The sequence below is a fragment of the Cetorhinus maximus genome, chromosome 12 (genome assembly GCF_964194155.1).
Source record: "Cetorhinus maximus chromosome 12, sCetMax3.hap1.1, whole genome shotgun sequence".
In the NCBI taxonomy this organism is placed as follows: Eukaryota; Metazoa; Chordata; class Chondrichthyes; order Lamniformes; family Cetorhinidae; genus Cetorhinus; species Cetorhinus maximus.
The window spans coordinates 42,576,758-42,603,632 of NC_135890.1; the positions used below are offsets into that span (position 1 = coordinate 42,576,758).

Sequence of the window (26,875 nt, forward strand, 5' to 3'; positions counted from 1 at the left end):
TGATAGTGGTTGTGGGTTTGGAAGGTGCTGTCGAAGGAGCCTTGGTGATTTCCTGCAGTGCATCTTGTAGATGGTACACACTGCTGCTACTATGCATTGGTGGTGGAGGGAGTGAATGTTTGTGGATGGGGTGCCAATCAAGTGGGCTGCTTTGCACTGGATGGTGTCAAGCTTTTTGAGTGTTGTTGGAGCTGTGCTCATCCAGGCAAATGGAGACTACTTATATCTTGTAGTTGCTGGGCAGGCTTTGGGGAGTCAGGAGGTGAATTACTCGCCACAGGGTTCCTAGCCTCTGACCTGCTCTTGTAGTCACAATATTTATATGGCTAGTTCAGTTCAGTTTTTGGTCAATGGTAACACGAGGATGTTGATAGTGGGGGATTCAGTGATGGTAATGCCATTGAATGTCAAGGGGTGATAGTTAGATTCTCTCTTGTTGGAGATGGTCATTGCCTGGCATTTGTGTGGGGCGAATATTACTTGTCACTTGTCAGCCCAAGCCTGGATATTGTCCAGGTCTTGCTGCATTTGGACATGGACTGCTTGCGTCCCTATATATAGGATCAGATGAAAAATTAATTTGGAGTTGCATGTTCGCAGTGTGTGCCTCTGTAAATAGAAGCTTATAAGTGTGTAAAGATTATAGACTCCACTATCCTTCACTGCCTCGCTATATGAAATAGAACAACTGAGGACTACACAGTTAGATTCATGGTGGCCACAGTTGGGGGGGGAGGGGGGGAGATAAACTTCTACAAAGCCCTTCCCCTCCGTTGTAGACCTCAGGGCCATTATCACTGGGATCACTGGAAACTAGCAGTATCAAAAGCAGACACCAGGTAAATCTGCCATAGTCCTGGGTCACAAGCTCTCCATCATTTGTATACAGTTGGGAGGAAGGGGAAAGATGGAGATTGGGAATCTCATTGAGGTGGGTCGGGGGCAGAAGTTGTGAGTTTGTGGGAAACCTTAGACTCATAGACATTTACAGCACAGAAGGAGGCCATTTGGCCCATTGTGTCCACGCGGGTCAAAGATCTGACTACACTAATCCTATTTTCCAGCGCTTGGCCCATAGCCCTGGAGGCTATGGCTCTGACCCAAATTTTGCTGATTTTTTTTTTAGCATTTTTCATTCCTCATTTTGAGTGGAAGCGCAGAGAAAAATCCATCCAGTAAACTTAACCCAGGTCTGGTAATTTTATCATGATACATAGTGCAGAATTGCAGTTGTATTCTCAACGTAAGAGTGTTTGTTTCTTTCCTGAACTTTTAGAGAGATGTGCAAATTGGAAATTGGCAGCTTTGGCAAAGGGATGGATGAAAAATCAATGGGTGAAACAATTCAGCGCATTTTCACTGAAAATCCAATACCAATGTTTCAAAACCCTCCTTTACAAATGCGGACAGCAGACGCTTGCCCATTTGCAAGCACAGGAAATAATCAGGATGCAGAAGGAATCCAAAATGGGGAATATTAAGGAAATGGAGATGGGAACACCACCACCTATAAATACTCCTCTTAAGTCACACATGATTCTGACTTGCAAACATTTAATTTTCCTTCATTATTGCTAAATCAAAATCCTGGAACTCCCTATTTAACAGTACTCTGGGTGTAGCTACACAACACAGAGTGCAGTGATTCAATATAACACTCATTACCACCCTCTCAAGGGCAATTAGGGGCAATCAAAAAATAGGATGTCTTTTTTTCTAAATGTAAACCGCAAACAGCAATATATGTATATTCTGTCTGACATTAAAAATTATGCACGCTATTATTGAAATAACGGCAGAATAAGAACGCTGCAGCATGCTCTGCCTCTTTAAATAAAAGCCATGTACTTGGCCTTGTGAATTAATGTACTTATATATTCATTTCAATATTTTAAGGCAACGTTCTTGATAACATAAGAGGCACCAACAGATGCATCACCAAAAGCGCATGTCCTTGCGAATACAGTGGAACAATTTATCAATCTGGAGAGATCAGAAACACTTCGTGTCAGTCATGGTATGCTTTGCATATCATTCACTTTCTACCACCAGGAATTTTCTGGGTTTTTTTTGTGGAAATACTGCTATTTTGTTGTTGATTCTTCTTTCCTTCACAGCATTTGCGAAAGAGGAAAATGGTCATGCTCTTATCGCAGCTGTCCCGGGAGGTGTACAATTGAAGAAGCAACCTATTTCACCACGTTCGACAACACCTACTACAGTATGATCGGAGATTGTTCATACTACGCTGTTTATGTACGTAAGGCATATTAGCTGTTTCAAATTAAATTTATTACTATAAATTGACGAGCATAATCACACCTGTTTCAGAATTCTGATTTTTAAAATTCTAGTTTTTTTAAACTCTTCCCCCTTCTCCCCCACCCCCTACAACCAAACCAGACAGAAGACTGGAACATCAAGGTAGAGATCCACCAGTGTCAAGCAGCATTTAAACAGCCGTGTTTGCAGCGTGTTACCTTAACTAAGAATCAGGTGAGAATTTGTAAAGTCATTTGTTTTCATATTTTAGTTCTGTCAATATGTTCGTTAAAATGATATGTACGCACACTTTTTTTTATAGACCAACATTGTGTTCAGCAATGACGGCAAAGTATATTTTGATGGAAATGAAGTTTTAATTCCTCTGAGAACAGGTAAAACATGTTTTGTTCTGTTTTAGGAGACAACAAAATAAACGGTTAAAAGTGAGTTGAATCTCCACTCTTTTTCTTTAAACAGGTGAAATAATAATATTTCAGCAATCTTCAATGTACATTCAAATGGCAACAACATTTGGCCTAAAAATGCAAGTGCAGATACTTCCTATTATGCAGCTTTACATCTCACTGTCTGAGGATGCAAAGGGAAGCACAAAAGGTATGGCTAATAAAGGTACACTTATGCATAAATGACTCAGCCTTTGGCACTTTATTCAAAGAGAATTGCCTTAGGTTTGAAGTGACTCCACTTGGTCAGCATGGTATTTGTTTAAAATTCCTTTGTCTCTGAATGACCACAATATTCTGCTTCACATAAATAATGAGTTGAGAGCAAAGCACAAGCAGACACTGCAGAGCCCCCCATCTCCAATTGCAACCTCACAAGGTCTATGGCTGTGAAGGAAGGGTCCTAAATGCTCCAAGCTTTTTTGTTCAGGAGTAAGCCTTCAGAGTATAGAATTTAACAATAAATAATAGAAAATCAATGTATTATATAAGTTATGGATAGGAAATAAGGTATCTTATACAAGACGTAGATGCACAAGTAAGATGTTTCTTCTCACCTCTTCTCTCTATGCTATAAGTCGTAATGCTCTTGATAAGGACTTTGCTGTGCCTGTTCTCTCTCCTTCCCTCATTCCTCTGTGCTTTTAGCAGATTAGTGAGGTTGCAGTTTACTATCCCACTTTCACTCCCCTCCACTGATTCCCACTGATTCAGCCTCCACCTGGCCACGGCCCATTTTCCATTCTGTTGCTCTGCCTCCATTGTTTGCCTTGTCTGTAGCCTATTTTGTGACTGTTCCTACTGCTTCTACTCTCGATCCTGGTTTTACACTAGGCTTGTGTAGAGGGGATTGGGAAGTTACAAAGGGACAGCTGTATATAATATCATAACTATAAATTACTTTTCAAATCAGATGCACAGTAACACTGTGCATATAATATATATAAATGCCTTAATGTATTGATATTTCTGAAAATTAAAATCAATAATATCACTCCACAAGGTGACATGAGCAAAACGAAGTCATGTCATAATTTCCTTATCTCCCAATTAAATATTGTATAATCTTCACACCAGTAAGAATGGATGTGTGGTAACTGTTCTCTTGTGGTGACATGTATTGTTTCTTGCCCTAGGGTTATGTGGCACCTTCAATGATGATGCAGATGATGACTTCCTGTCTGCACAGGGCATAGTGGAGAGTACACCCATTACTTTTGCTAATTCTTGGAAGACTGAGGACCATTGCTCCGAATCAACAATACCTTCTCCTTGCATCAGTTCAGAAAATGGTAATAGGCCATATAATATTCATTGAACTAAAAGAGTAATAGGTTTATTTTGTAATTTTTTTTACTAAGTCATTAAAATGGATCCCCTGAGATTTAATTTTTATGGGGAGGCGGTGGCATAGTGGTATTGTCGCTAGACTGGATCCCAGAGACCCAGGGTAATGCTCCGGGGACTCAGGTTTGAATCCCACCATGGCAGATGGTGGAATTTGAATTCAATAAAAACCTGGAATTAAAAGTCTAATGATGACCATGAAAATCCATTGTTGTAATAAACCCATCTGGTTCACTAATGCCCTTTAGAGAAGGAAATCTGCTGTCCTTACCTGTGACCCCAATGTGGTTGATTCTTAAAATGCCCTCTGAACAATGGGCAATAAATGCTGCCCTAGCTAGCGATGCCCATAACCCATGAATGAATTTTTAAAAAATCAAGTTTTAAAACATAATGGGCGGGATCTTCTGGTCCCGCCGCAAGTAAATGGACTTCTGGCTGCAGCGCTGCCTTGCCCGTGGTCCCACCTGCGATGGGGCCGGAAAATCCTGGCCTACAATCCTGGTGATCATACGATTCAGGAAACTGCCCTTTTAACTCCGCCATTGGGAATTCAACCTGGTTCAGCCGAATGGCATGAAAAGCTTTTCTCTTTGTTGACTACAAGCATTCTTTAATTTTGAGCCATTAAATGCAGTACCTGCAAGAAACAAATCCACAGCCATCAAACTGCTCACAATTTTTTATTCATTAACCAGTGATGACTATAGAGGATGGTTGATTTGAAAAATGGAAAATTCAAATTTGACCCTGTATTGTTTCCACTGATTATTGAATTGGTAGCAAGAAGGCATAAACTCAGGATTGTTACGAGAAGTATATTATGGGAAATTAGTTAGAATATTTTGGGCAAAGACTATGTAGGATGTGGAATACTCTATCATGAATGGGCATATAAGCAAGACAATTAGAGTAATTAAAAGAGATTTAGATAAACAGCTGAATAATTTAAAAAATCTAAAGAGTACAGAAAAAGAGCATCCTAACATCTCTCAGTGTTCTGCAATGCATACCAACTGGGACTGGTGATATTTCTACTTTCAGCTCCATTTTTCTATTTCATTTTGAAAATTTGCCTACATTATTGGCTCTTGCATATCCTCTTTAAGTTCTCATAGGATAGGAATTTAGGCTACCTATTCCTCACTCAATCCCTGCACCTAAATGGTATGGCCCAAGGATCCCTTTATATTTGCTCTCAACCCTCATTTCCGTCAAGCCAGAAGGCTGTGAAGAGCCTGCTGGTGAAGTGTGATGGAAGATTGGGTATCACAGTGTCCCAAAGGTAAGTGAAAGCTGGGTTGGGCTAGTCAAAGACTGTTGGCAGGTAGGATGTGGGGGTGCTGAAGTTCTGGAAATTGGTGTTTGGGGTGAGGGTGGTGTTGAGGAGATCGGAGGCTGGGTTTGCCAAGCCGAGGGAAATTGGGTGGATCAGAGATCAGGGGCACAGGAAGCTCCAGGGGTTGGTGGCAATTGAGGGATTGGGCAGGAGCATTCCTGTTCCTTCTGGTTCTACACTCACGTAACTACATTTCAAAATCCTACCTTGTTGGTCACAGATGACCCCAAGATCTGGTATTCCTGAGTTCAGCATACACTGGCACTCTGCCTCAGGATAATCCAATCTCGCAGTATGGCCTCAGACAGGCATTAAAACCTTTATTTACACATCTAAAGGACAGAACACCCATTTCAGCTGCAAGCACTTGATGCCAATTTTTTTGACCCTTCCCAATATGGTGGGTGTCATAGCCCCGGCTGTTAATGTGCACGCTCTTCCTGTCTGCCATACTGAGTCATCACAGGCTGGTTAGTGCCTGTGAAATGGATAGCGTGGCTAAATTTATAAGCCAAGTAGCTGTACTATCACCATTCTCCATAAGGAAACAGATTTGTAGCTACAAAACAATTCTTCCAATGTTAACATGAGTAGCCAGTGCCAGGGTAAAGGTTTTTCTGATTGTTTTGCTGGCAGTGATGAGGCAAGTTGCCACATTTAATCACCTTATAGTTCAGCAAATATACCACGTAGATGAGTATAATACTTATAGTCTGCCTGCACTGACTTATTGATAAGCCTGACAATACTTTCCAATATTCATGTCACTTTGAACCCAATCCCAATCCTGTACCTAGATTTACCGACTACATTGGAAGAAACCATCTTACAGTGTAAATGAAACACTCCAACTCCTTGCCATAATGCCTTGATCTTATTTTCCTACATAAAGTGTATCAAAACATCAAAGACCACAACACATTCAGATTTTCAAAAGTAATTTAACAGATTCAATAAATAATGCATTTGAATTAGGGCCTGAATTTTTTGCTCGTCGGGCACGTGTGATCCTGGGCCCGGAAGCGGACGGGAAACAGGCCCCCAACCATGATTGGCCCCCCACCGTGATTGGCCACTGACTGCGATTTCACGTTGGCTGGCCAATTAACAGCCAGCCAGTGTGAAACATGCCCTGAGAAAGGCTCAGCACTGCCGGTGGGGGCGGGAAGAGTGCGGGTGCCGACGTCATTGTCGTGAACGCCCTGAAGACAGGCAGCTGCCCCAGGGAGTTGCAGACCTCCACAGAATAAAAGAAACAACAAAAATGCTGCAAGTATGTCCATGCAGCACAATCAAACACCTGAAAGCATACCTCATAAAAATCCAGTCCCCAGATATCTCTTTTCATTTTATTTCTCCGTGGAGATTTGATCCTGCCCTGGATCGCGGTTTGAGCAAATGTAAAGGTTGACTGGCCGATTGGCCTGTCCACCAACCGTAAAAGTGGATGGGCCAGGAAAATCACTTTCAATTGCCTCCTTAACGGGCTTAATTGTTGACGGGTGCATTTCTGACTCCCGTGCATGCCCACTGAGCGAGATATCGCGCGAATGCATGATGACGTCCGGATGCTCGCCCGATGTCATCTTGCGCTATTTCGCGGCTGGAAGGGTCGGGCGTGGGCCCACCTGCTGGACATAAAATTCTGGCCTAAGACTTTTTTTTAGGTGTATGTGTTTCAATATTGCAGGTGTCAAATCTCACCTTAGCTAATGAATTTATAAATCTCATGGCCCTTATTGGTGCATCTGGGGCATTTAAAAGAACACATGATAAAATCTACCTAAGAATCAGTTCCACACACTCATTTAAAAAGTGTATTTCTTAGCTCAACGTAGTCAGCAATTTTACAATTAATTCTATGTTATTATCAAGTGATAATCTGCATGCTTTTTCTCCTCACCAGTAAAAATGGCATTTTTTTCTGTGGAACAGTTCTTTATATGAACAAGAGATCCAAATGTCTTTAAATATGTGAATAAGTAAGAAGATTTCATTTACATGTTAATGCTTGGATTCAACCATTCAAAAATAATCTTTGAAATTTCATTATAGAAAACTACGCCAAACAACATTGCTCCCATTTAAAAGATCCAGCAGGTGCTTTCTCCATTTGCCATTCTACAGTGGATTACATGAAATTCTATCAAGTAAGGATCCCATGTAAATTTTTAAAATTTTGTACATTGTTATAACTAAGTGGGAACTGTCCCGCCTCTGAGTCATAAGGTTGTGGGTTCAAGTCCCACTCCAGAGACTCAAGTATATAATTCAGGCTGCAACATCAGTAATGAGGGAGCGCTATATTGTCAGAGGTGCTGTTCTTCAGATGAGACCTTAAAGTAAGGCCTCATTGGCCCTCACAGGTGGGCATTTCAAAGAAGAACATGGAATTCCTAGTGGTCCTGGCCAGCAGTTAGCCCTCCACCAACATCACTAAAACAAATGCCTGGTCATTTATGGCACTGTTTGTGAGACCCTGCAGTGTGGAAGTGGCTGGTATATTACAGCAGTGACTGTACTTCAAAAGCACTTAATAGGCTGTAAAATGCTTTTGGACATCCCAAGATTGTAAAAGGTGCTTTATGTTTTTCAAGTCTTTCTTTATAAATCAAAATGATGTATAGGGCCTCCACAATTATCCTAATTGATGAACAATCAATCAGATGGACTTGGGGGAAACTGTGACATAGTGGTAATGCCATTGAACTAATAATCCAGAGGCCTAAGTTAATGCTCTGTGGACAGGGTTCAGATCCCACCTCAACAGTTGATGGAATTTGAATTCAATTAATAAAAGTCTGGAATATAAAGCTGGTCTTAGTAACGGTGACCATGAAACTACCGTCGATTGTTATAAAAATCCATCTGGTTCACTGATGCCCTTGAGGGAAGGAAATCTGCCATCCTTACCTGGTCTGGCCTACATGTGATTCCAGATCCACAGCAATGTGGTTGACTTCTTAACTGCCCTCTGAAATGGCCTAGCAAACCACTGAGTTCAAGGGCAAAAAGGGACGGGCAATGAATACTGGCCTTGTCAGCGGTGCCAACATCCCATGAAAGAATAAAGAAAAAGTGCTATTGTGCCGTATATCCGAATTTTTTTCTGTTGAGGATTGATAAAGGATAATGAACAGTGGTTTACCACAAAATAAATCATCCAGAAATATCATATCAAAACCTACAAAACTGTATTTTCTCAGTTTAGTTTTGTACTCTGTGATTTTAGCTTAAATATACATTATGGACATAAAGTAATAATAGAATTTTATGGCACAACACATGAAGTATTACATTTTTAACTATTAGCTTTATTTATTTAGATGTGTGTAGCTGCCACCTGTGCCTGTGAGAACATCAATGACTGTTTGTGTGCTGGATTGGGAGCGTATGTTCATGAATGTGCTGCTCATGGTGTCATCGTGAGAAACTGGAGAAAAGACATCTGCAGTAAGTTATGATTTTGTTTATGTTTTTAGTAAAATAAAACAGGAAAATTAAGAATAGAGGGGTGAAGTTGGGCTTGGCAGGAATTCAGAGCAGGTGGAAATGCTTTTGTTGTCCGTTGTATAACATACCAGTGGTTAATAGAACTAAATATCATGCAGAGCTTATAATGTGATGCTGACTGTCCAGTCCTCTAAGACTTTTATAGATTTCAATGAAATCATCTCTGTCTAAAAAGTTCCAGAGAATACAGGCTCATTTTACTCAATCTCTCCACATAGGACAAATGCTAAGGTACCATTTGGCTTTTTAATTGCTTGTTGTGCCTGCATATTAACTTTTTGTGCCTCATGTACAAGGAGTACTTGTAGTGGACAAGAGAGGACTCCCAAATTCCTCTGAACACTAATATTTACGAGTCTTTCATATTCTAAAAAAAATTCCACTTATTCATACTTCCTAGCAAAGTGGGTAGTTTCACACTTCTCCACATTATAATCCATCTGTCACCTTCTTGCCCAATCACTTAACCATTTGTATCCTCTTCACAGCTTACCTTCCCACCTAGCTTTGTATTATCAGCAAACTTGGACGCGATACATTTTATGCCTTCATATAAGTCATTAATATAGATTGTAAATAGCTGAGGCCCAGGCACTGATCCTTGTGGCGCTCCACTAGTTACATCCTGCCATTCCGAAAATGACCCGTTTGTTCCTACTCTGTGTTTTCTATCTATTAGCCAATCCTCAATCCATGTTAATATATTAACCCAATCCCATGAACCCTAAACTTATGTAACAAGCTTCTGTGTGACATCTTATTGAATGCCTTCTGAAGATCCAAATATATTACATCCACTGCTGCCGCTTATCAAGCCCCAAAAATCACCAATAGATTTGTCAAACATGATTTTCCATTCATAAAGCTATGTCAATTCTGCTTAATCATATTGTGATTTCCAAGTGCCCTTAATTAAAATTAGATTCTAGCATTTTCTCTAATACTGATGTCAGGCTAACTCACCTACAGTTCCCTGTTTTCTCTCTCCCTCCCTTCTTTGGGGTTATATTTGTTATTTTCCAATTCACAGACTCCATTCTAGAATCTAGGGAATTCTGGCAGATGTCAATCCATCCACTATCTCTACAGCCACCTCTTTTAAAACTCTAGGATGTGATTCAGGAAAGTTGTCAGCCATTACTTTTTCCAGTACCTTCTCTTTATTAATATTAATTACTTTAAGTTCCTCCCTCTCATTAGATCCTTGGTTCCCCACAGTTTATAGTATGTTCTTTGTATCCTCTGCTGTGAAGACAGACAAAAAAAATGTTTAATGCCTCTACCATTTCCTTATACCTCATTATAATATCTCCTGTCTCCGGCTCCAAGGGACCCAGATTTACTTTCACTAATTTCTTCCCTTTTACTAATGAAAGCATTATTTTTCTATCTAGATAAACCATGTGCCAACACTCAGGTCTTTGAGAATGACATGAGGGCCTGTAACCGCACCTGTCGATCACTATCCCAGTACGATTATACCTGCGAAGTTAGGGATGTTCCAGTTTATGGCTGTGGCTGTCCTGAGGGAAAGTACATGGACAATATTGGAGCTTGTATTGATAAATCAGACTGCTCGTGTTATATTGGAGAACTGGTTATCAAAAAAGGACAAAGCATTACTCTGAATGGTAGAATCTGGTAAGTATATTTTATCATATCCTGCAAACATTGAGCAAATAATTCATTAAATATGTTTAAAACTATAACCGTTTTTTTAAAAATTCAGCACTTGTGAAAATGGGAAACCTTCCTGTCCTATAGTTCCTACCACCACTAGACCAGGTGAGCTGTTATCTTTATTTCTTCCAGTATCATCAGTAAGAATTGACATTAAAAGGTAAATAAAAATTAATGTTTTATTTTTAACAAACATTGGGATTTTCTTTCTTAGGATGTCCAAATGGGAAAGTTTATAATGATTGTACCAACGTGATCGCAAGTAAAAAGAACAGTGCAAACACATGCAGAAGTCGAAATTTGCCACATGTAAGTGATAACTGTGTATTCATCGATTTGTAATTTTGCAGGCTTCAAGTTACGCCAAAGGGGACTGAATAATGTCTGCATTATTTGTTTTATATCAGTAGCTGTCTAACTACACTACTTTTGTGCCAGTGAGAGGTGGTTTTGGATGCACATCGATGTGAAAATGCAACTAGGAAGTCAGGCTGGTGATGTGACTTCCTAGCTGACTGAAGCCTAGCACCTGAGGGCACCTCAGGAAATAGTCTCACATTACTTGGGTTTTATAATTAATCTAAGAAAGTTCACGAGACTGCAACGGAAACATCTAAAACTTGACTTTCAATGTTTGTGGAGAATCGGCTCTCATGTCTACACTCTCTTAAAGAGTGTGCCCTACACTCTGTGTCTGAACAAAGTGCAACCTGTCTCTGATGGTCATACATTGCACCCTACAGTGGCTGCAATATAAGATCAAAAATACAAATCCATTTTAATATATAACTAACTATTCTTAATTTTTGCTTTGTCTTATAAATTTAAACATACGCTGACAAACCTAATTAACTTCAATGCAGGATATAGATTATGTATTTTTCATTTTGCTGAAAAATGTCATGTAATACTTGGCTTGAGAATAATAATTGTGTAAAATTAGTAATCATGATGTATTGCAAATCCACATTGTTTGTTTCTCAATGAACTTAGCACACTAAACTAGAAAAAAATGATTTGTGTTTTCTTTGCTAAAAGTCTAATAGCCGCTGTGTCCCTGGCTGTGTCTGTCCTGATAATCTTGTGGAAGATGACAATGGAAGATGCATTGCCCCTGAACAGTGTCCTTGTTTATATGGAGGAGAAAGTCATGCTACTGGAAAATCAATCCAAAGGGACTGCAATAGATGGTGAGATTAAATAATTTTAAAAATAAAATAACATTTATACTACTCTTCTAGGGTTTTGGACATTCTGAACTTTGTAGATCTGAAGGAATGAGCCTATGTCCACATTCAGCCTGCTGAAGTACCAATGTCAACAATTTAAATAGGTTTGTTTGTCGCTGCCCAATCTGCCTGTGATATCAATGAATGGTTAAAATAATTTAAAAAGGCCAGGGAACTGAAATGTAATTGTGGAAAAATGACTTGAAGAGTGGTCATTGAGATGGAGAAAATAAGATGAAGTAGGATATATATTTTGGCACAAATTTGAAGAAGCCAAAATGCCTAAGACTAACTTGAAAGGAAGAATCAAGTGCCTTTACTTGATTGTTAGAAGCATAACAAAATACTGAAATGAGAGTGTATCAAGCCCTTCTCACGGACAATTAAGGATGAACGACGAATGCTGGTCTTGCGACACTCAGAACCCTTTGAAAGAATGAAAAACAGAAAAGATCATACGACAGTGATTGGGGAAACATAGCTTACTCCAGGGACAGAACTTTTTGGCCCGTGGGGCGGGCACATGCCTGACCCGAACAGGAGTAAAACAGTGCGCGAAGACGTCAGGTGAGCATACTGATGTCATCACGCACTTGTGCGATGTATAACTTAACCCTTAAGTTGAGAGGCACTTAAGGCCCTCAACAGTCCAATTGACTGATTTTTCCTTGCCCATGTGATTTTCTGCTCGTCGCACAGGCAAAACGGGGAGGCGGCCAGCCAATATTTTCACAAACCTCAACCAAGGGCGAGATAAAAAGAGTCAGCAGCATTACCAATGTGAGTCGTGAGAGTTTTGGAGATAGTTTGCAGCTGATTGCTTATTGGTACTTGACAGCTTCATCTCTGTTTGGGGCTTCATTCTTAGCATTTCCAGGCTTGATTTCAGGATTAATTGCTGTCTGCCAGGCCCCCAGAGGTATCAGACAGCCTTCCCTTACCCTGGTAATGGGGATTGTGGTCTCCCCTGGAGACACCTCCTCTGAGGAGGAAGAGAGGGGCAGAAGGGAGAGGAGGCCAGGTGTCCCAATGCAGCTTCCAGGAGAGGGACCTGTGGGAGGAGAGGTGCAGGCACAAGCGGCACAGAACCAGCAGGTAGTCCAAGGAAGGGGCTGCAGAAGATGACACTATCCTGTTGCCAGGGTTTACAGGTGGCGATGCAGCTACCTCAATATGTCCGAGGTGGAATGCCAAAGGAGGCGCTGCCTCTCGAGGGAGAGCGTGACCTCCATTTGCCAGATGATTAGCCCTGAGATCAGCTCTGACAGTGCGGGTGGACACCCCATGCCAGTGGTTCTGACGGTCACAGTGGTCCTCAAGTTCTATGCCTCCGGCTCTTTCCATTGCTCAGTGGGGGATGTGTGTGGAGTCTCCCAATCAGCTGTCCATAGTTGCGTCAAGCTGCTGACAGAAGCTCTGTTCAGGCAAGTACTGACCTTTATTCTTTACTGTACGGATGAGGCCAGCCAGGCTGAGCGATCCAGAGGCTTTGCAGCCATTGCTGGGTTCCCCCGGGTCCAGGGTGCAATCGACTACACACATGTGGCCATCAAGATGCCAGAGGGTCAGCTGGATACCTTCGTCAACAGGAAGGGATACCACTCCATACACATGCAGATAGTGTGTGATCACAGGATGCATATTCTGTAAGTCTGTGCAACGTACCCTGGCAGCTCCCATGATGCTTACATCCTGAGACACTCCCAGGTGCCGAGGGTCTTCAGTGCTCCAGCCCGACTGGATGGATGGCTGCTGGGTGACAAGGGCTATCTGTTGAATAGGTGACGTTCTCTGCCACCCAAGAACAGAGGCAGAGAAGTATTACAATATGAGTCATGCCACCACAAGGGCAGTGGTAGAGAGGACCATAGGTCTTCTCAAGATGTGCTTCAAATGCCTGGACCATTCAGGGAGTACACTACAACACATGTCAGAGCAGGTGTCACTGATAGTGGTTGCAAGCTGCACTCTCCACAATCTGGCACTGGCAATGGAGGACCCACTGGAGGAAAAGGATCTTAACGCAGCTGCACAGGCCACAGATGATGAATCCAGTAGTGAGTCAGAAGATGAGCACAGTGAGGAGAATGCTGAGGGCGTGGAGCCTGACCTCGGTAACCTGCAGGGAGGCAGGGACACCAGGGACGCCTTGATCCAACGCACCTTCAGCTAGGCTGCCAAAGATCAGCTTCAGCCACAGGCCAGGGCTGTCGCCTCCATCCCAGATGTCTGAAAGGACCCTTTCATTTGAACACAAAGAACACTCAACGCCTATGCAATGAAGTTCAGAACCACCTAAATACAGCATTATATACTGGCGTACCCTGCACCAATGAAATAAAAAGGTGAAGTATATTCGGGCCATGACGACAAAAACAAAATTTATGTAATTCCGACAATTCAATAATCTTTACAGAAACATTCCTGGTATTCAACATCGGACCAGCATACATAAAGTTAACACAAATGAACATATAATCACCCGTGACCTGTCGCTCTTGTGCTCATGGTGCCTTTCACTTACGTTTGCGGGTGCTACGTCTAGGTGCTCCCCCCTCTCTGGCACTGGCATAGGAGACAGCCTGCTGACTCTGCTGTCCTGTTGGCCTTGATGACCTTGGCGGTCGTCCTCTGGCCAGTGGAACCTGTGCTGGCCCTGCCTGGGAGGGAGCAGCCAGTGGCACAGCTGGCATCTCCTTAGATGCCGCAGCTTCATCAGTTGCCACAGTCACTGGTGGAGGGGCAGAGGAGCTGCTGCCTTCATCCAAAGCGCCCTGACAGGAGCCTGCAGAGACAACAGGCAGCTCGTGCACCAACGTCAGGCCGCTGTGGACTTTCCTGCACACCATTGATGGACGGGCATCTAGCTGGGATACTGGGTGCCTCATCCATCTTCCACACTGACACTGACCACCGGAAGTCAGTGCCTGTGTGAGGGCTTGCAGGTCCGAGCGCAATCACAGGAACCCCTCATTCTTTCCCTGGAGCTGCCTCTCCAGTGGAAGAAGCAGTGCACTCGGCCATGACAGCCAACGCAGCGCTGATACTCCACATGGACTCCTCCATCACTGAGGCCATGGCATGCAGACCCTCATGGATCTCCGCCAGATTCTCCCGCACATCTTGCTGGACATCCAGCATCTGTTGCCTAATGAACGACTCTAGAGGCTCATCATCAGCCTTTGACTGAGCATTGTCCTGGTCCCCAGCAGTCCTCCAACTGCTGTCACCCTGGGCACTCTCTGCCTCCGCCTGCACCTCATGCAATTGTGAAATTCCCTCACCAATGTGCACTGATATACTAGCCACCACTCTAATGCGCACCGAGGTGCTGGTATTTGTGCTAGTGTCTGCTTCAGAGAGCGGGTGTGACGCAGGTGCAAATGACACTCGGTGGTCCCCCAGTGTCAGGGGTGGACCTTCAGGGTCTGGAGATCGGACGCCTGCTGGTGAACCTAAAAGGGAGAAGAAGGACATGTCATTAGTTAAAGTTGTTACACTGTCACTGTGCATGCCAGGCATCCTGGTGAGACAACGGAGATCTGCATCATGGTGCCCTCGTCTTTCCATTATCAATGGGGAATCCAGGTTCGAGACTCACATCAATGAAAAGACTACACTAGAATGGTTGCACAAGCCAAAATTCTCACATCTGTGCACTGCACTCTTACCTTCGTCTGGTACCCCTGCCTCTCCACACCCGGTTGGCCGGCTCTCAAGCTTCAGGGGATCTTGCTCACACCTTGAAAGGTTTAGGAGGCTCATGGGGAATCCGCCGGTCCACAACCTATGTTGTTGTGGGCTGTCTTCTCCTGAAACAACAGAGGAGCATTGAGTAGTCCACGTTGTACCTGCAGCGCCATTGCAGCCTGGCTCACGCCAGCCGAGGAGCATTTGGCAGGGCGCTTCCGAGTCCTGGCCCTCGGGCCTCAAGACACCCAGTCCAAGCAGCCAGGGCTCACCCCCTTGACCAGCTCCGGTGTGACTGACAGTTCGCACTCAGACTCTAGCACCTCTGAGGTCCACGCAGGGATGGCCACACCTTAACACACCTGCACACTGACCCATGCCAACATGATACTCACCCTTGCCGAGCACAGCAGGTCATTGAAGCACTTCCAGCACTGCACCAAGGAGCATCACACCACGTCACAGCTGCTGCCCAGCACTGCCGTCTCCTCCCATGCCCTCTTGGTGAGGTGCGGTGGCCTCCTCCTCCCATCCCTGGGGACAAGGGATCTGTCCAGGATCCCCCTGGCAGCCACCTCCTCCAGGAGGACAGCGAGGCACTCATCAGAGAAGCAGGGAGCCGAGTGCCCACCCGGCCTTCCCTCCCGCCTGCCGTGTCCAGCTTCACTCGGGACAATTGAGCCGGTTCAGGAAATGCCCTCTGTGGCAGCCTCCCAGGTGCTGCCTGGGCCGCTTTTAAACCAGCCACCGGGTCGCCAATTGACCCGGCAGCCAAGAGGCCCCCTGCCCCTGCTCAGCCCTTCCCGGCCAGTGCGGAGCTGCAGTCGGGGCCTGATCGGGGGCAGTGGTCAGTTTCGCAGCCACTCCCGGGCCCGCCCGCCCACCCAGCAAAGGGAAAATCCTGCGGCAGAGTTAAATATGGAGAGGTACAACCTACTGAAGAAAACTAGGGATGGTAGAAGGAGAGGAGGGGTAGCTTTATATTTATAGGATTATTTGAAGGTTGTGGTGCCTCACACGAGGATAACAAGACAAGTAGATTTACACAATAGTCTTATGGATCTGTTATGTAGGGATTGGAGAGTAACTAAAGTAAATTATTGTTACAACAGTTAGTGCTAAGGTGACATACTGGCATTACTAGGAATATAAGCAAACTCCATCATATTTATTGCATGTAATAGGTTTGCGGGGATGTTAGACTACTTTCTTACTTAATTTAGTTCATTGCTTTAAACACCAGAGTTGCACACAAGCAGTTGTAACAATTGGGTCAGATCTTAAATAAGACATCATACTACATAATTCCAGTGTGAGTTCCCCTCTGCAATGATCTGCTCACATTTAAAAAAGAAATTTTTCCTTTGATCATTATATTTTATGCTTATTAACCATACATTACGATGAAATATAGATGCATGCAGGTGCCAGTATAAACCAACTAATTGTAGTGAAACCATGATACGTAGTAGAACCAATTAAAGCACACAGCTTAAATACATTTTGTCCTTCTCAATTTCTTCCACATATCCTATTCTCTGGTTACACTCCCTAAAATAGTTCAGCAGCATTTCTCATCAGCATGAATGATCAAATAGGCATCTCTGGATCATTACAGACACTATTGTTTACTTTCAGACATTGCATCATTCCCTTTATTATTATTTTAACTCCTAGTGTGCTGGTCATAATTTAGCCTCCTGCGTGCTGCCCAGGATGTTATATGGACTCTTGTTCCTACAGTGGCACCCTTGTCCATAACATCTACCTTTACTCCAAACTGTACCCTTCAAGTCTTACAAACTTATTGGAGCATTGCTCAGGATTGTATTTTTTTTGTTTCTTGGGTTTCATGTGGGTTGAATTTGTGCTTTACACCTTTAAAATAAATAAATTAACCCCTTCCCTAGAACAACAGACTAAGGATTTTCATGCAAATTTGTTACTGTATTTGTTATTAATATTGCACAGCACAGCATGATTCACTTTGATAATTAAATCCTTACCTATGAACTGAAAAAGAACCAAACTCTTCGTTCATTTTGTCACCATTTGGCAATGCAGTCTTGGAAAAACGAGCAAAGCTTTAAAAACATATGATACATATTGGCTGGAATAATCGGACGTCATGGCGGGTTGGGGGGTGAGGGGGAGACAATTTGGCGTGAAGGGCAGAAATCCGTTTCACGCTGGCACAGCAGGATCATCCGATGGTGTCTGCCATGGCGGAACCTGAATCCCGCTGGAGGCCAGCGTGAACCCGATTTGCATCCCGGTAACAGGATGCAAAGTAAGGCCCGAATGGAATCGTCCGCCCATGCCAGATTTTCCCTTACACCAGCGGGAAAACACGCCGGTCCAGAACATGTCTAGACAAGTGTGGTGTGCAGAAGTCGGGACTTACCTTTAGGGTCTTGCTCAGGCCGTGGACATCTGAGGAGAAGATGATGCTGAAGCCCTACAGCTAACGAACCCCGGAAAAACACATGAATCGCATGCAGGGTGGATTCTCGTGGACATGGCTCTATTGCAAAGCAGCTCTTGGAAGGTGGGAGGTCTCCATTGATGCTTCAGGTCTGCTTTGGAACATCGCGTTCCTGGCCGTGGGCTGCTACGGATCATCGGCGAGCATGGGGAAAGGAAGGTCCAGCTGTGAGTGGGAGAGGGAGGTGTCGGAGGGGGGGGGATGTGTTTGGGAGGGGCGAGGAGGGTGTCACAGGGGAGAAGGCAGCAAGTGGGGAGGTAGGTGCAATGGGGTAGGAAGGTGTAAGGTTGGGAGTTCAGAGGGGGGAAAGGTGTCCGGGGGAGGAGGGAGTTCAGAAGGGGGAAGGAGCTCAGAGGGGGAAAGGTGTCAGGGGGAAAGAGGTAGTTCGAAGGGGGGAAGGGGGGGAAATGTCCAGGTGACATACAAGGGAGGAGTTAATGGCTGCTTCCTGGGGAGTGAACTGAGGGTGGGCATGGGAAGAGGGAATGGTGAGTAGAAGATGGGGGCAGAGGGAGCCGGAAGGGTGGGAGGGTCAGGGTGCGTTAGTAGCGGTTGAAGGGATGGTGAAGGTGGTTGGTGGGGACTCGGAGGCAGACACAGAACCTGGGGATGGGAAGGAGGAGGTTGTGGAGGTCAATGTGGTTGGGGGTGGGATTGTCAGGAAGGTAGGGAATGTGCATGTTCACCTGGACTTCATGGAAAGACAAGGGTTCTGGCTGGTAGGTGACGGTGGGGAGGTGGAAGGTGATGCCGGGGGGGCCAAGTGATGGGGGAAAGGACGTGGGTGACTTGGGGAGGGGAACAGATGGGGCAGCTTACGAGAAACTTGACTATGACTATGTTTTTCAAATCGAAAGTGAATGAAGCTTCAGGTTGGACGGGCACAGGTGCTGCATGGGTGTGCAGTCAGTGGGTGGGCAGGGAGGTGGTCGGCTCAGATAGACAACTGAAAGAGAATCCCAGCTGGCAGCATTGAAAATGCTCAGGACAGTGAGGTGAGTGTGATGGCTGAAGGCTCCACGTGCGTGGGAGAGTACTTGCACGAGGCTCCGAAAGGCCCTGCCACACACACACACACATTTCTCCCTCCCAAATCACTCATGGCCTGGCTACCTGCAGCGAACTGTTAGTGAAGGGGATGCAGTGGGAGGACTCGCGAAGCCTGTTAATGAAGCCGAAAGACAACATTACACATTGTTCAGTGAAAGTGAATATATTTTCAGATTATAAAGTGACAAAATGTGTTCACCTGTGCAACCACTTGTGATCAGAATTTCTTAACTTTTCTAGGCCTCCCACGTCTTCCAGATGCTGCTCTGACACCCACAGCAGGGGCGGAGACAGCTTGTGCAATGGTTGGCCCTCTTGCCTCTGATGACTTCGGTGCGGGGCCTTTGGAAAGCCAAGGCCTTGAGGGCCCCAACTTGCTTTGGCTGTCCTCTTGTGGGCCAGCTGTTTCCTCTGCGGTGACAGAGGACAAGGTTGAGGGGGTCACAGGCAAAGGGGACTTGGAGGGAGCAGACAGCCTCTGAGATTCCTGAGTGAATGACACAGGGGTGTCCAGCTGCTGATCCTCCTCCATTTGGGTGCCTCATGGCCCCAGCCTGACACCTTGAGGGGAAGGAATACCGGGAGGGCCATTGAGGTGCCTCGTTTCCCTCGTGTTGCCACTGCAGGAACTCACCGATGGCTACCACAATGGATGCAGTTCTGTGCGCATCTACAGGGCCTCCCTGGTTTCTGCCATCCTTCTCAAGGAGACCTCCGTGTGCGCACATGATGGTACCATTTCATCAGAGAGCAGACGGACGTACTCTTCTGACTTGCGCACCACTCTGAGGGCTTCCAACAGCTCTGCGTCATGTTCCTCCAACTTCTGCTGACTCTCCACGATGAGTTGGAAGGCCAAATCCAGAGACTTGTCATTTGACTCAGAACTCACAGGGGTTCTCGGAGGTGTGTGTCTGTGCTGGTGGAGGGTGTGGGTGAGCGCTGTGATGGGCCTTCAGTTAGGGTGTCATCAGATTCTTCTTTTGTGGTGTCTTCTGGGCTTGAGTTGAGGAGCTGGCTCAGGAACGCCCTAGGCTGCCTCCCAGATGCGCCTGTAAAGCAAGCAGACATAATTAGTGCATGGCAAGGGACTGTGGAACAGGGGAACTCACTCACAGCATGGCTCTGATGGATGTTGCACTGCTGGATCCTCACTTAGTTGAGCACCGCCGACCTTACTGTCAGCACAGGAATGGTTCAGATTATCACCGGCCAGCTGGATGGCTCTATTTTCAAAGCCTGTGAGGACCTTGATGTCGGGCATTCCTCCACCGGTCTGTGACCTCTCCCTTTTGTTGTGTTAGCTTGTCCTGCATGAATGCAGTGGGAGAGAGTATAAGCAGGATGTCTGCCAGGCCAGATGAGAAGGATGCCAGGCATGTGTGGGTGCTGAGTGATGCCGTGGATGGGATGAGGACATGATCCACAGGGCAGATGAAGGTGTGTTTGAGAGAGTGAATGGTGATGTCCCTTGAACTGGCAGTGAGTGAGATCCCTGTGGATGTGTGATGGGTTTGAGAATGTGTGAGTTGAGAGTGATGAGAAGAGTGACTTACCCTGGCAGAATGGAGGAGATCATTCATCTGTTTTCGGCGCTGGGGTGGCTGTCCTCTTTTGCAGGGCATTGGCGCTGACTACCACTGCCACTGCCTCCCATGCTGGATTGTTGACCTTGCTTGCTGGTCTTCACCCAGAGCAGGGCTAGAGGACTTCACGGTAGCCCTCCACTGCATCCAGTAGGCACCGAGGGGGGTGTTATTAAATTTGGGGGCAGAATGTTTCCTCCCTTTAGTAGCCATGACTTTCCAGCAGCTTCCGAGGCCTTGCAGAGTGTTAGCTCTGTGCAGGGGCACTCTCTAAATATGGTGCCCGGATTACTGATGGCCTGAGGTGACGGCAGGGCTGGTGAATCCGAGGCCGCCCCACCAGTGATCTGGCATGTTGCCCAGGAATGCATTATTCATGAGTTGGGAATGGGACAATATTGTGTGAAAACCCGCCATTGCAGCCGGCAGGTAAAGTATCTTCTTTTCCCGCGCATTTAGTGTAAATCAGGGACGATTCCATCTATTGGGTCAAATATCACTGCTGCGTACTGGATATTTGACAGGTTGAAAATTATGATTCCAAATAATGGGATTTTCAAAATATTGAAAGAAATCCAGAGCTTTGGGATGGAGCAGTCTTCAGACGTAAAGTAGACAGAAGGGTTCTCTGCTTTAATAGCCAAGTCTAAAAGAGCAATGTTTTTAACAAAATATTTTTCTTGCATCCTATTTTATGTCATATTTACAGCTTAAGCAGTATCTTTATCAGGGAGCTATTGAATATGAAAATAATTTAACTTGCAAGCAGAGTCTAAAGTGATTTTGCTCATGAGTAATTTGGCCTTCCTTCACTTCACCACAACAACAACCACAACTTGCATTTATATAGCACCTTTAACATCACAAGATGCTTCACAGGCGAGTTATTCAACAAAATTTGACGTGCCCTCCAGGTCCACATCTAAAAGGCATTATGGAACAATATGACTTTTTTAATATATTGCAGCACCTGCAGAGCCGGGAAGTGGCAGTGTACTACCAACCCATGTCCAAAAACCTGTCAGGTTCATGGAGATGGTCAATACGTAACCTTCGACGGAAAGAGATACATGTTTGACGGCAACTGCGAATATGTTTTTGCTGAGGTAACTGCATAAGAATAAATGGTGATCTAAAATGCTGTTCTCATAGGTAACTATATCCACTAAAGCTGTATTTACATAGTCTAAACTATGTTGACATAGATTTCAAATAAGATTACCTGCAGGCTCCCATGTCTTACAACCAGCAACATATTGCAGGTGCACACAGATATCTCTATGCTACAAATCCTAGTGGTGACAAATTGGATTACTTTTTATTCCTTCAAATTATTCTACCTCTTGGTAATATTTTCTCATCCTTCACATCATGTAGAACATTTTCCCCCTTTCCGTTTTTGATTTTGGGGTATAGGAGAAGGATTGAACATGTGTATGGTATTGATCCAAAAAGGAAGTTTACAAGATATCCTGTTATTCTGGTTTGTGCCAGCTCTTTGCCAGAACAATCAAAAATAAATGAAAATAATGTAGTATGTATGGAATGAACTTGGATTGTGATAAAAGGGGTCTTTGTGTATTTTATTGCTCCAATATTTCCCCCAAAACATTAATCCCTTCTTCTGCTCTTCCCTTCATTATCATCCATTTTACCTTTCTACTATAGCCATTTGATTACACTTTCATTGCCATCGATTTCCCTTTGCATCTCCCCTTCATTTTCTACTGTTTATTTTCCTCTCACTGTAGTCCACTGTCACTCTTTCACTGTCATTCACTCCATCCTCTCCTCTCCATCCACTTCCTTCTTCCATATCCCCTTTGCCAGTTGATCTGCTTGCCTCCTCTTATTGTATTCTATCCTTCTCCCTCCAGTCTTCTTTGCTATGCATTCCTTCTCATCTGTTTTATTCTGACCACTTCTATACTGGTGGCTAAGGCACTGGACAGGTCTCACTCCTCCCCTTTCTGCGATTCCAGTGACTGGAATTGCTATCTCTCTTGATGGTAGATGAGAATTCCTTTTTCTATAAGAGTTAGTAGCAGCATGAAGAGGAGGAGAAACATATACACTCCACAGGCTCCACTCCTGCTCCTCTTCACCAGTAACTATAATCTTCAGAAACCATCAACCCATCTTAAAACTTTTCTGTCTCAAGCTTTGGGCAACTAACAGTGTCAGAAAACAGTACCTTTATCAGCCTTCGGTACCCATTCCAAATGATGTGATCGGTTTTGACAGCCTCCATTGTGTGAACCATTAACAAGCCAGGGGGCAGTGTTTTGTGTTTACCTGTAATATCCACAGGGGATCAGTGCTTGGGGTTTACCTGTAATACCCCCAGGGGGCAGCGATTGCTGTTTACCTGTTATACCCCAGGGAGGCAGTGTCTGGGGTTTACCTGTTATACCCCAGGGAGGCAGTGTCTGGGGTTTACCTGTTATACCCCAGGGAGGCAGTGTCTGGGTTTTACCTGTTATACCCCAGGGGGGCAGTGTTCACCCAGAGGGTGGTGGGAATCTGGAACTCACTGCCTGAAAGGTTGGTAGAAGCAGAAACCCTCATAACATTTAAGAAGTATTTGGATGCACACTTGTGATGCCATGGAATACAAGGCTATGGGCCTAGTGCTGGAAAATGGGATTAGAATAGTTAGGTACTTGTTTGACCAGTGCAGACTCGATGGGCTGAAGGGCCTTTTTCTGTACTGTAGACCTCTATGACTCTATGGGCAGAATTTTCTGCCTGTCGGGCAGGCGGGCCTGACCCAATCTCTGGCAGGCGGGGAGCCGATCCCCACCAGAGAAGCGGGCCCTGCCGCCATTTTACATGGGCGGGCCAATTAAGGCCTGCCCAGTGTGACGTCCGCTGGAAAGCACTTTGCGCTCTCTGTGCGGGCGGGGAGGGGATTCCCCAAATGCAAGAGTGCGCTCTTTTGCGCTTGCGCACATCTCCCTGAGGCTAAGTGCTGCCTCAGGGAGATCGCTTACACTTGTTCCAACATTAAAAATAGAAAAATAAAAAAATTCTTAACATGTCCCCCTCATGTGACAATGTCACACGAGATGGGACATGTTCATAAATTACACAAAAACTTTATTAAACTTTTTAAAACCCTACATGAAACCTCATCCCGCCGGTGGATGAGGATTCATGTTTTTTCTAGTTCCCGCCGGGGCTCCTGGCCTGTCCGCCAACCTTATGGTTGGACGGGCAGGTCCTTTAATTGTTTCAATGATCCTATCAATGGCCTCAATTGGCCATTGACAGGTCGGCAGGCCCATAGCTGATTTGGCTGTGCCCCCGCCTTCCTGAAAATTTAAATGGTGATGTCGGGAGTTCCCCCCGATGTCATCCCGCATAATTTTATGCGTCGGCGAGCGGGCCCCGCCCCCTGCTCACCGACGGCAAAATTCTGCCCTATGACTCTATGATACATAAGTGGAATAAGTGACTGCCAACATCAAAAGCTGAAGGTTTGCTTGTATGGGTGCATGATCAGGAGGAGTGAAGGCATTTTATGGTTCCATAATTTCTTCCATTTTTGCTTTTATTTTTCTCTTTAGGATTATTGCAATCAAGGACATGGGACATTCCAAATATTAACAGAAAGTGTTCCGTGTTGTGAAAATGGTGTGACGTGCTCAAGGAATATCAAAATTTTACTTGCGGTCTGTACTTTTAAAAATATTGTTTTTTGAACCACTTCTATGTACTCTAACTGCATATCCATAGAGCATGGGTAAATGATGTCCCCACAGGTCCACCCAGCACAAAGCTTTCTAGCTGGCTTATATTTTAGAGAAGCTCAAGAACAGCTCACCTCACCCGACTGCATTACCTACATTGACTCAGTATTACTGCTGCAAAATATCCTCATCAGCTGAAATTAAGACGAATTCCATTCATGTTCAAAGGTGAAAAGGTTTTAATCAGTAAAAAAAAACAATAATAATCACATTTCTCAAACAAACCCCAATCACAGCTCTGAAAAGTTTACTTTAACAGCCTGTTGCACCCCAACAGAACCAACTATTTCTGCAATCACACTGCTGAATAATCTCTGAAAGCTACTTTTGTAACATAGGCGTAGTAAAATAAATCCTCCTATTACACAAAAGAAAATAGCCATTAGAAATTCCTTCAAGAAATTTCCCATACATCATCCAGAACTCAACAATGTCACTCTGGTTATGCAATGCGATGGACTAAAAGTGCCAGAATGCTGCTTAAGGCTGTTACATCGAGCTGGACAAGAGCTTCTGAACAGGTGGTGTAACTCTCTCTGTGAATGACCAGCTTGCTGCCAAATTGATTCAGAATTTGATTTCAGATTTCCAGCATCCGTAGTATTTTGCTTTTATTTATTTGATTTTTAAACCTTTTTATTGTTCCCAATTCATACAACACATTTGAGAGGGGTGAAGCATCAGTGTTTCTTAAGATTTTCAGCAAAATAGGCTATACACAGAGCATGCCGTGACTTTCTGTAACCCCTTTGGAGTGGAGGAGTTCCCAAGGAACATGCTGCCTTATGAATCCCCCACTTCCTCCTAGACTCCAGCCACCACCACCTGCTTTCTGCCAATTTGCGTCCTTCACTCTGTCTCCCACCCACACATAGGAATGTAGGCCCCTCGGCCCCTTGAGATTGCTCTGCCATTCAATTAGATCATGGTTGATCTTCTACCTCAACGCCATTTTCCCACACTCTCCCCATATCCCTAGATGTCTTTATTATCTATAAATCTATTGATCTCTGTCTTGAACATACTCAATGATTGAGCCTCCATAGCCTTCTGGGGTAGAGAATTCCAAAAGATGTACCATCCTCTGAGTGAAGAAAATCCTCCTCACCTTGGTCCTAAATCGCATGCCTCTTATTCTGAGACTGTCCCCTGGTTCTGCCTTGGAAAAGGAGACCAAAACTGTATGCAATTCTCTGGGTGTTGTCTCACCAAGGTTCCATAAAATTGCAGCAAGACATCTTTACTCCTGTACTCAAAACCTCTTGCAATGAAGGCTGAGATACAATTTGTCTTCCTAATTGCTTGCTGCACCTACATGCTAACTTTCAGTGACTCATGAACAAGGACACCCAGGTCCCTTTGGACATCAACATTTCCCAATCGCTGACCATTTAAAAAATACTCCGCATTTGCTTGTCCTACCAAAGTGGATAACTTCACATTTTTTCATATTATATTCCATCTGCCATGTTTTTGCCCACTCACTTAGCCTGTCTAAATGCCCTTGAAGCCTCCTTGCATCCTCCTCACAACTCACATTCCCACCTAGTTTTGTGTCATCAGCAAACTTGATAAAGATTGTGAATAGCTGAGGCCCAAGCATTGATCCTTGTCGTACCCCATTAGTCATAGCCTGCCAACTTGAGAATGTCCTCTGTTTTCTGCCTATTAACCATTTCTCAATCCATGCCAGTATATTATCCCCCAATCCTATTTGCTCTGATTTTATTTACTAACCTCTTGTGTGGGACCTTATCGAAGGCCTTCTGAAAATCCAAATACACCGCATCCACTGGTTCCCCCTTATCCACTCTGCTAGTTAGATTCTCAAAAAAAAATGTTATAGAGGTTCAAAGATAGCTCTCCCTAGCTGGTCACATTTTATGCATCTATCTGTTGCCAATTGCTGCATGCTCTGGGCTTCAAAAATAGGTAAAAGCTACATGTCAATGTACTTTCTTGAAATGTGATTAATTTAATCTGAACACATTTTTAAAAAGCTATGTGGAGATGAAAGACAACAATGAAGCTGGCTAGAGAAGAAATGGCAGGAGAAATAGTTGAAAATATATAGAAAGATTACAGAATGAATTAGACACTGAGATGGAGAGAAAGGCACCATTACAGGGAAGGGCAGTTTTTATATCTGTATCAATAAGCATTATCATGGCAGATTAACCAGCAATATATTTTTTAAATGTCTGTTTGCAATGCCCAACTGAAATCATAGAACAAACATGATTAGAATATATGAAACTCTTTAATTTTAGGGTAAGGAATTCATTCTAACAGACGGCAGAGTGGTTCAAACTGCTAAATTTGGTCAAACCCAGTGCACAGATGATTCCTATTCACTTCACACTGTTGGACTCTATCTAATCCTTACATTTTCCAATGGGATCACTGTGATATGGGACAAACGCACAAGAGTTTCAATCACACTGGATCAAAGGTGGAAGGTAAGCATGATTTGAA

The 26,875-nt window shown here is 44.3% G+C and overlaps 1 protein-coding gene across 1 annotated transcript in view; it reads left to right on the plus strand.

The window, feature by feature from the left end:
- LOC144687969 (mucin-5AC-like) overlaps positions 1–26,875 on the plus strand; it is a 141,161-nt gene that overhangs the window by 14,337 nt on the left and 99,949 nt on the right. Inside the window, exons 6-20 of the mRNA XM_078554628.1 lie at positions 1,897–2,017; positions 2,118–2,256; positions 2,404–2,496; positions 2,585–2,657; positions 2,743–2,880; positions 3,866–4,021; positions 7,471–7,565; positions 8,742–8,868; positions 10,323–10,569; positions 10,658–10,713; positions 10,823–10,917; positions 11,647–11,798; positions 21,616–21,754; positions 24,218–24,322; positions 26,671–26,859. Of these exons, the coding sequence (XP_078410754.1) occupies positions 1,897–2,017; positions 2,118–2,256; positions 2,404–2,496; positions 2,585–2,657; positions 2,743–2,880; positions 3,866–4,021; positions 7,471–7,565; positions 8,742–8,868; positions 10,323–10,569; positions 10,658–10,713; positions 10,823–10,917; positions 11,647–11,798; positions 21,616–21,754; positions 24,218–24,322; positions 26,671–26,859 (1,925 nt within the window). The remainder of the gene's footprint in view (positions 1–1,896; positions 2,018–2,117; positions 2,257–2,403; positions 2,497–2,584; positions 2,658–2,742; positions 2,881–3,865; positions 4,022–7,470; positions 7,566–8,741; positions 8,869–10,322; positions 10,570–10,657; positions 10,714–10,822; positions 10,918–11,646; positions 11,799–21,615; positions 21,755–24,217; positions 24,323–26,670; positions 26,860–26,875) is intronic.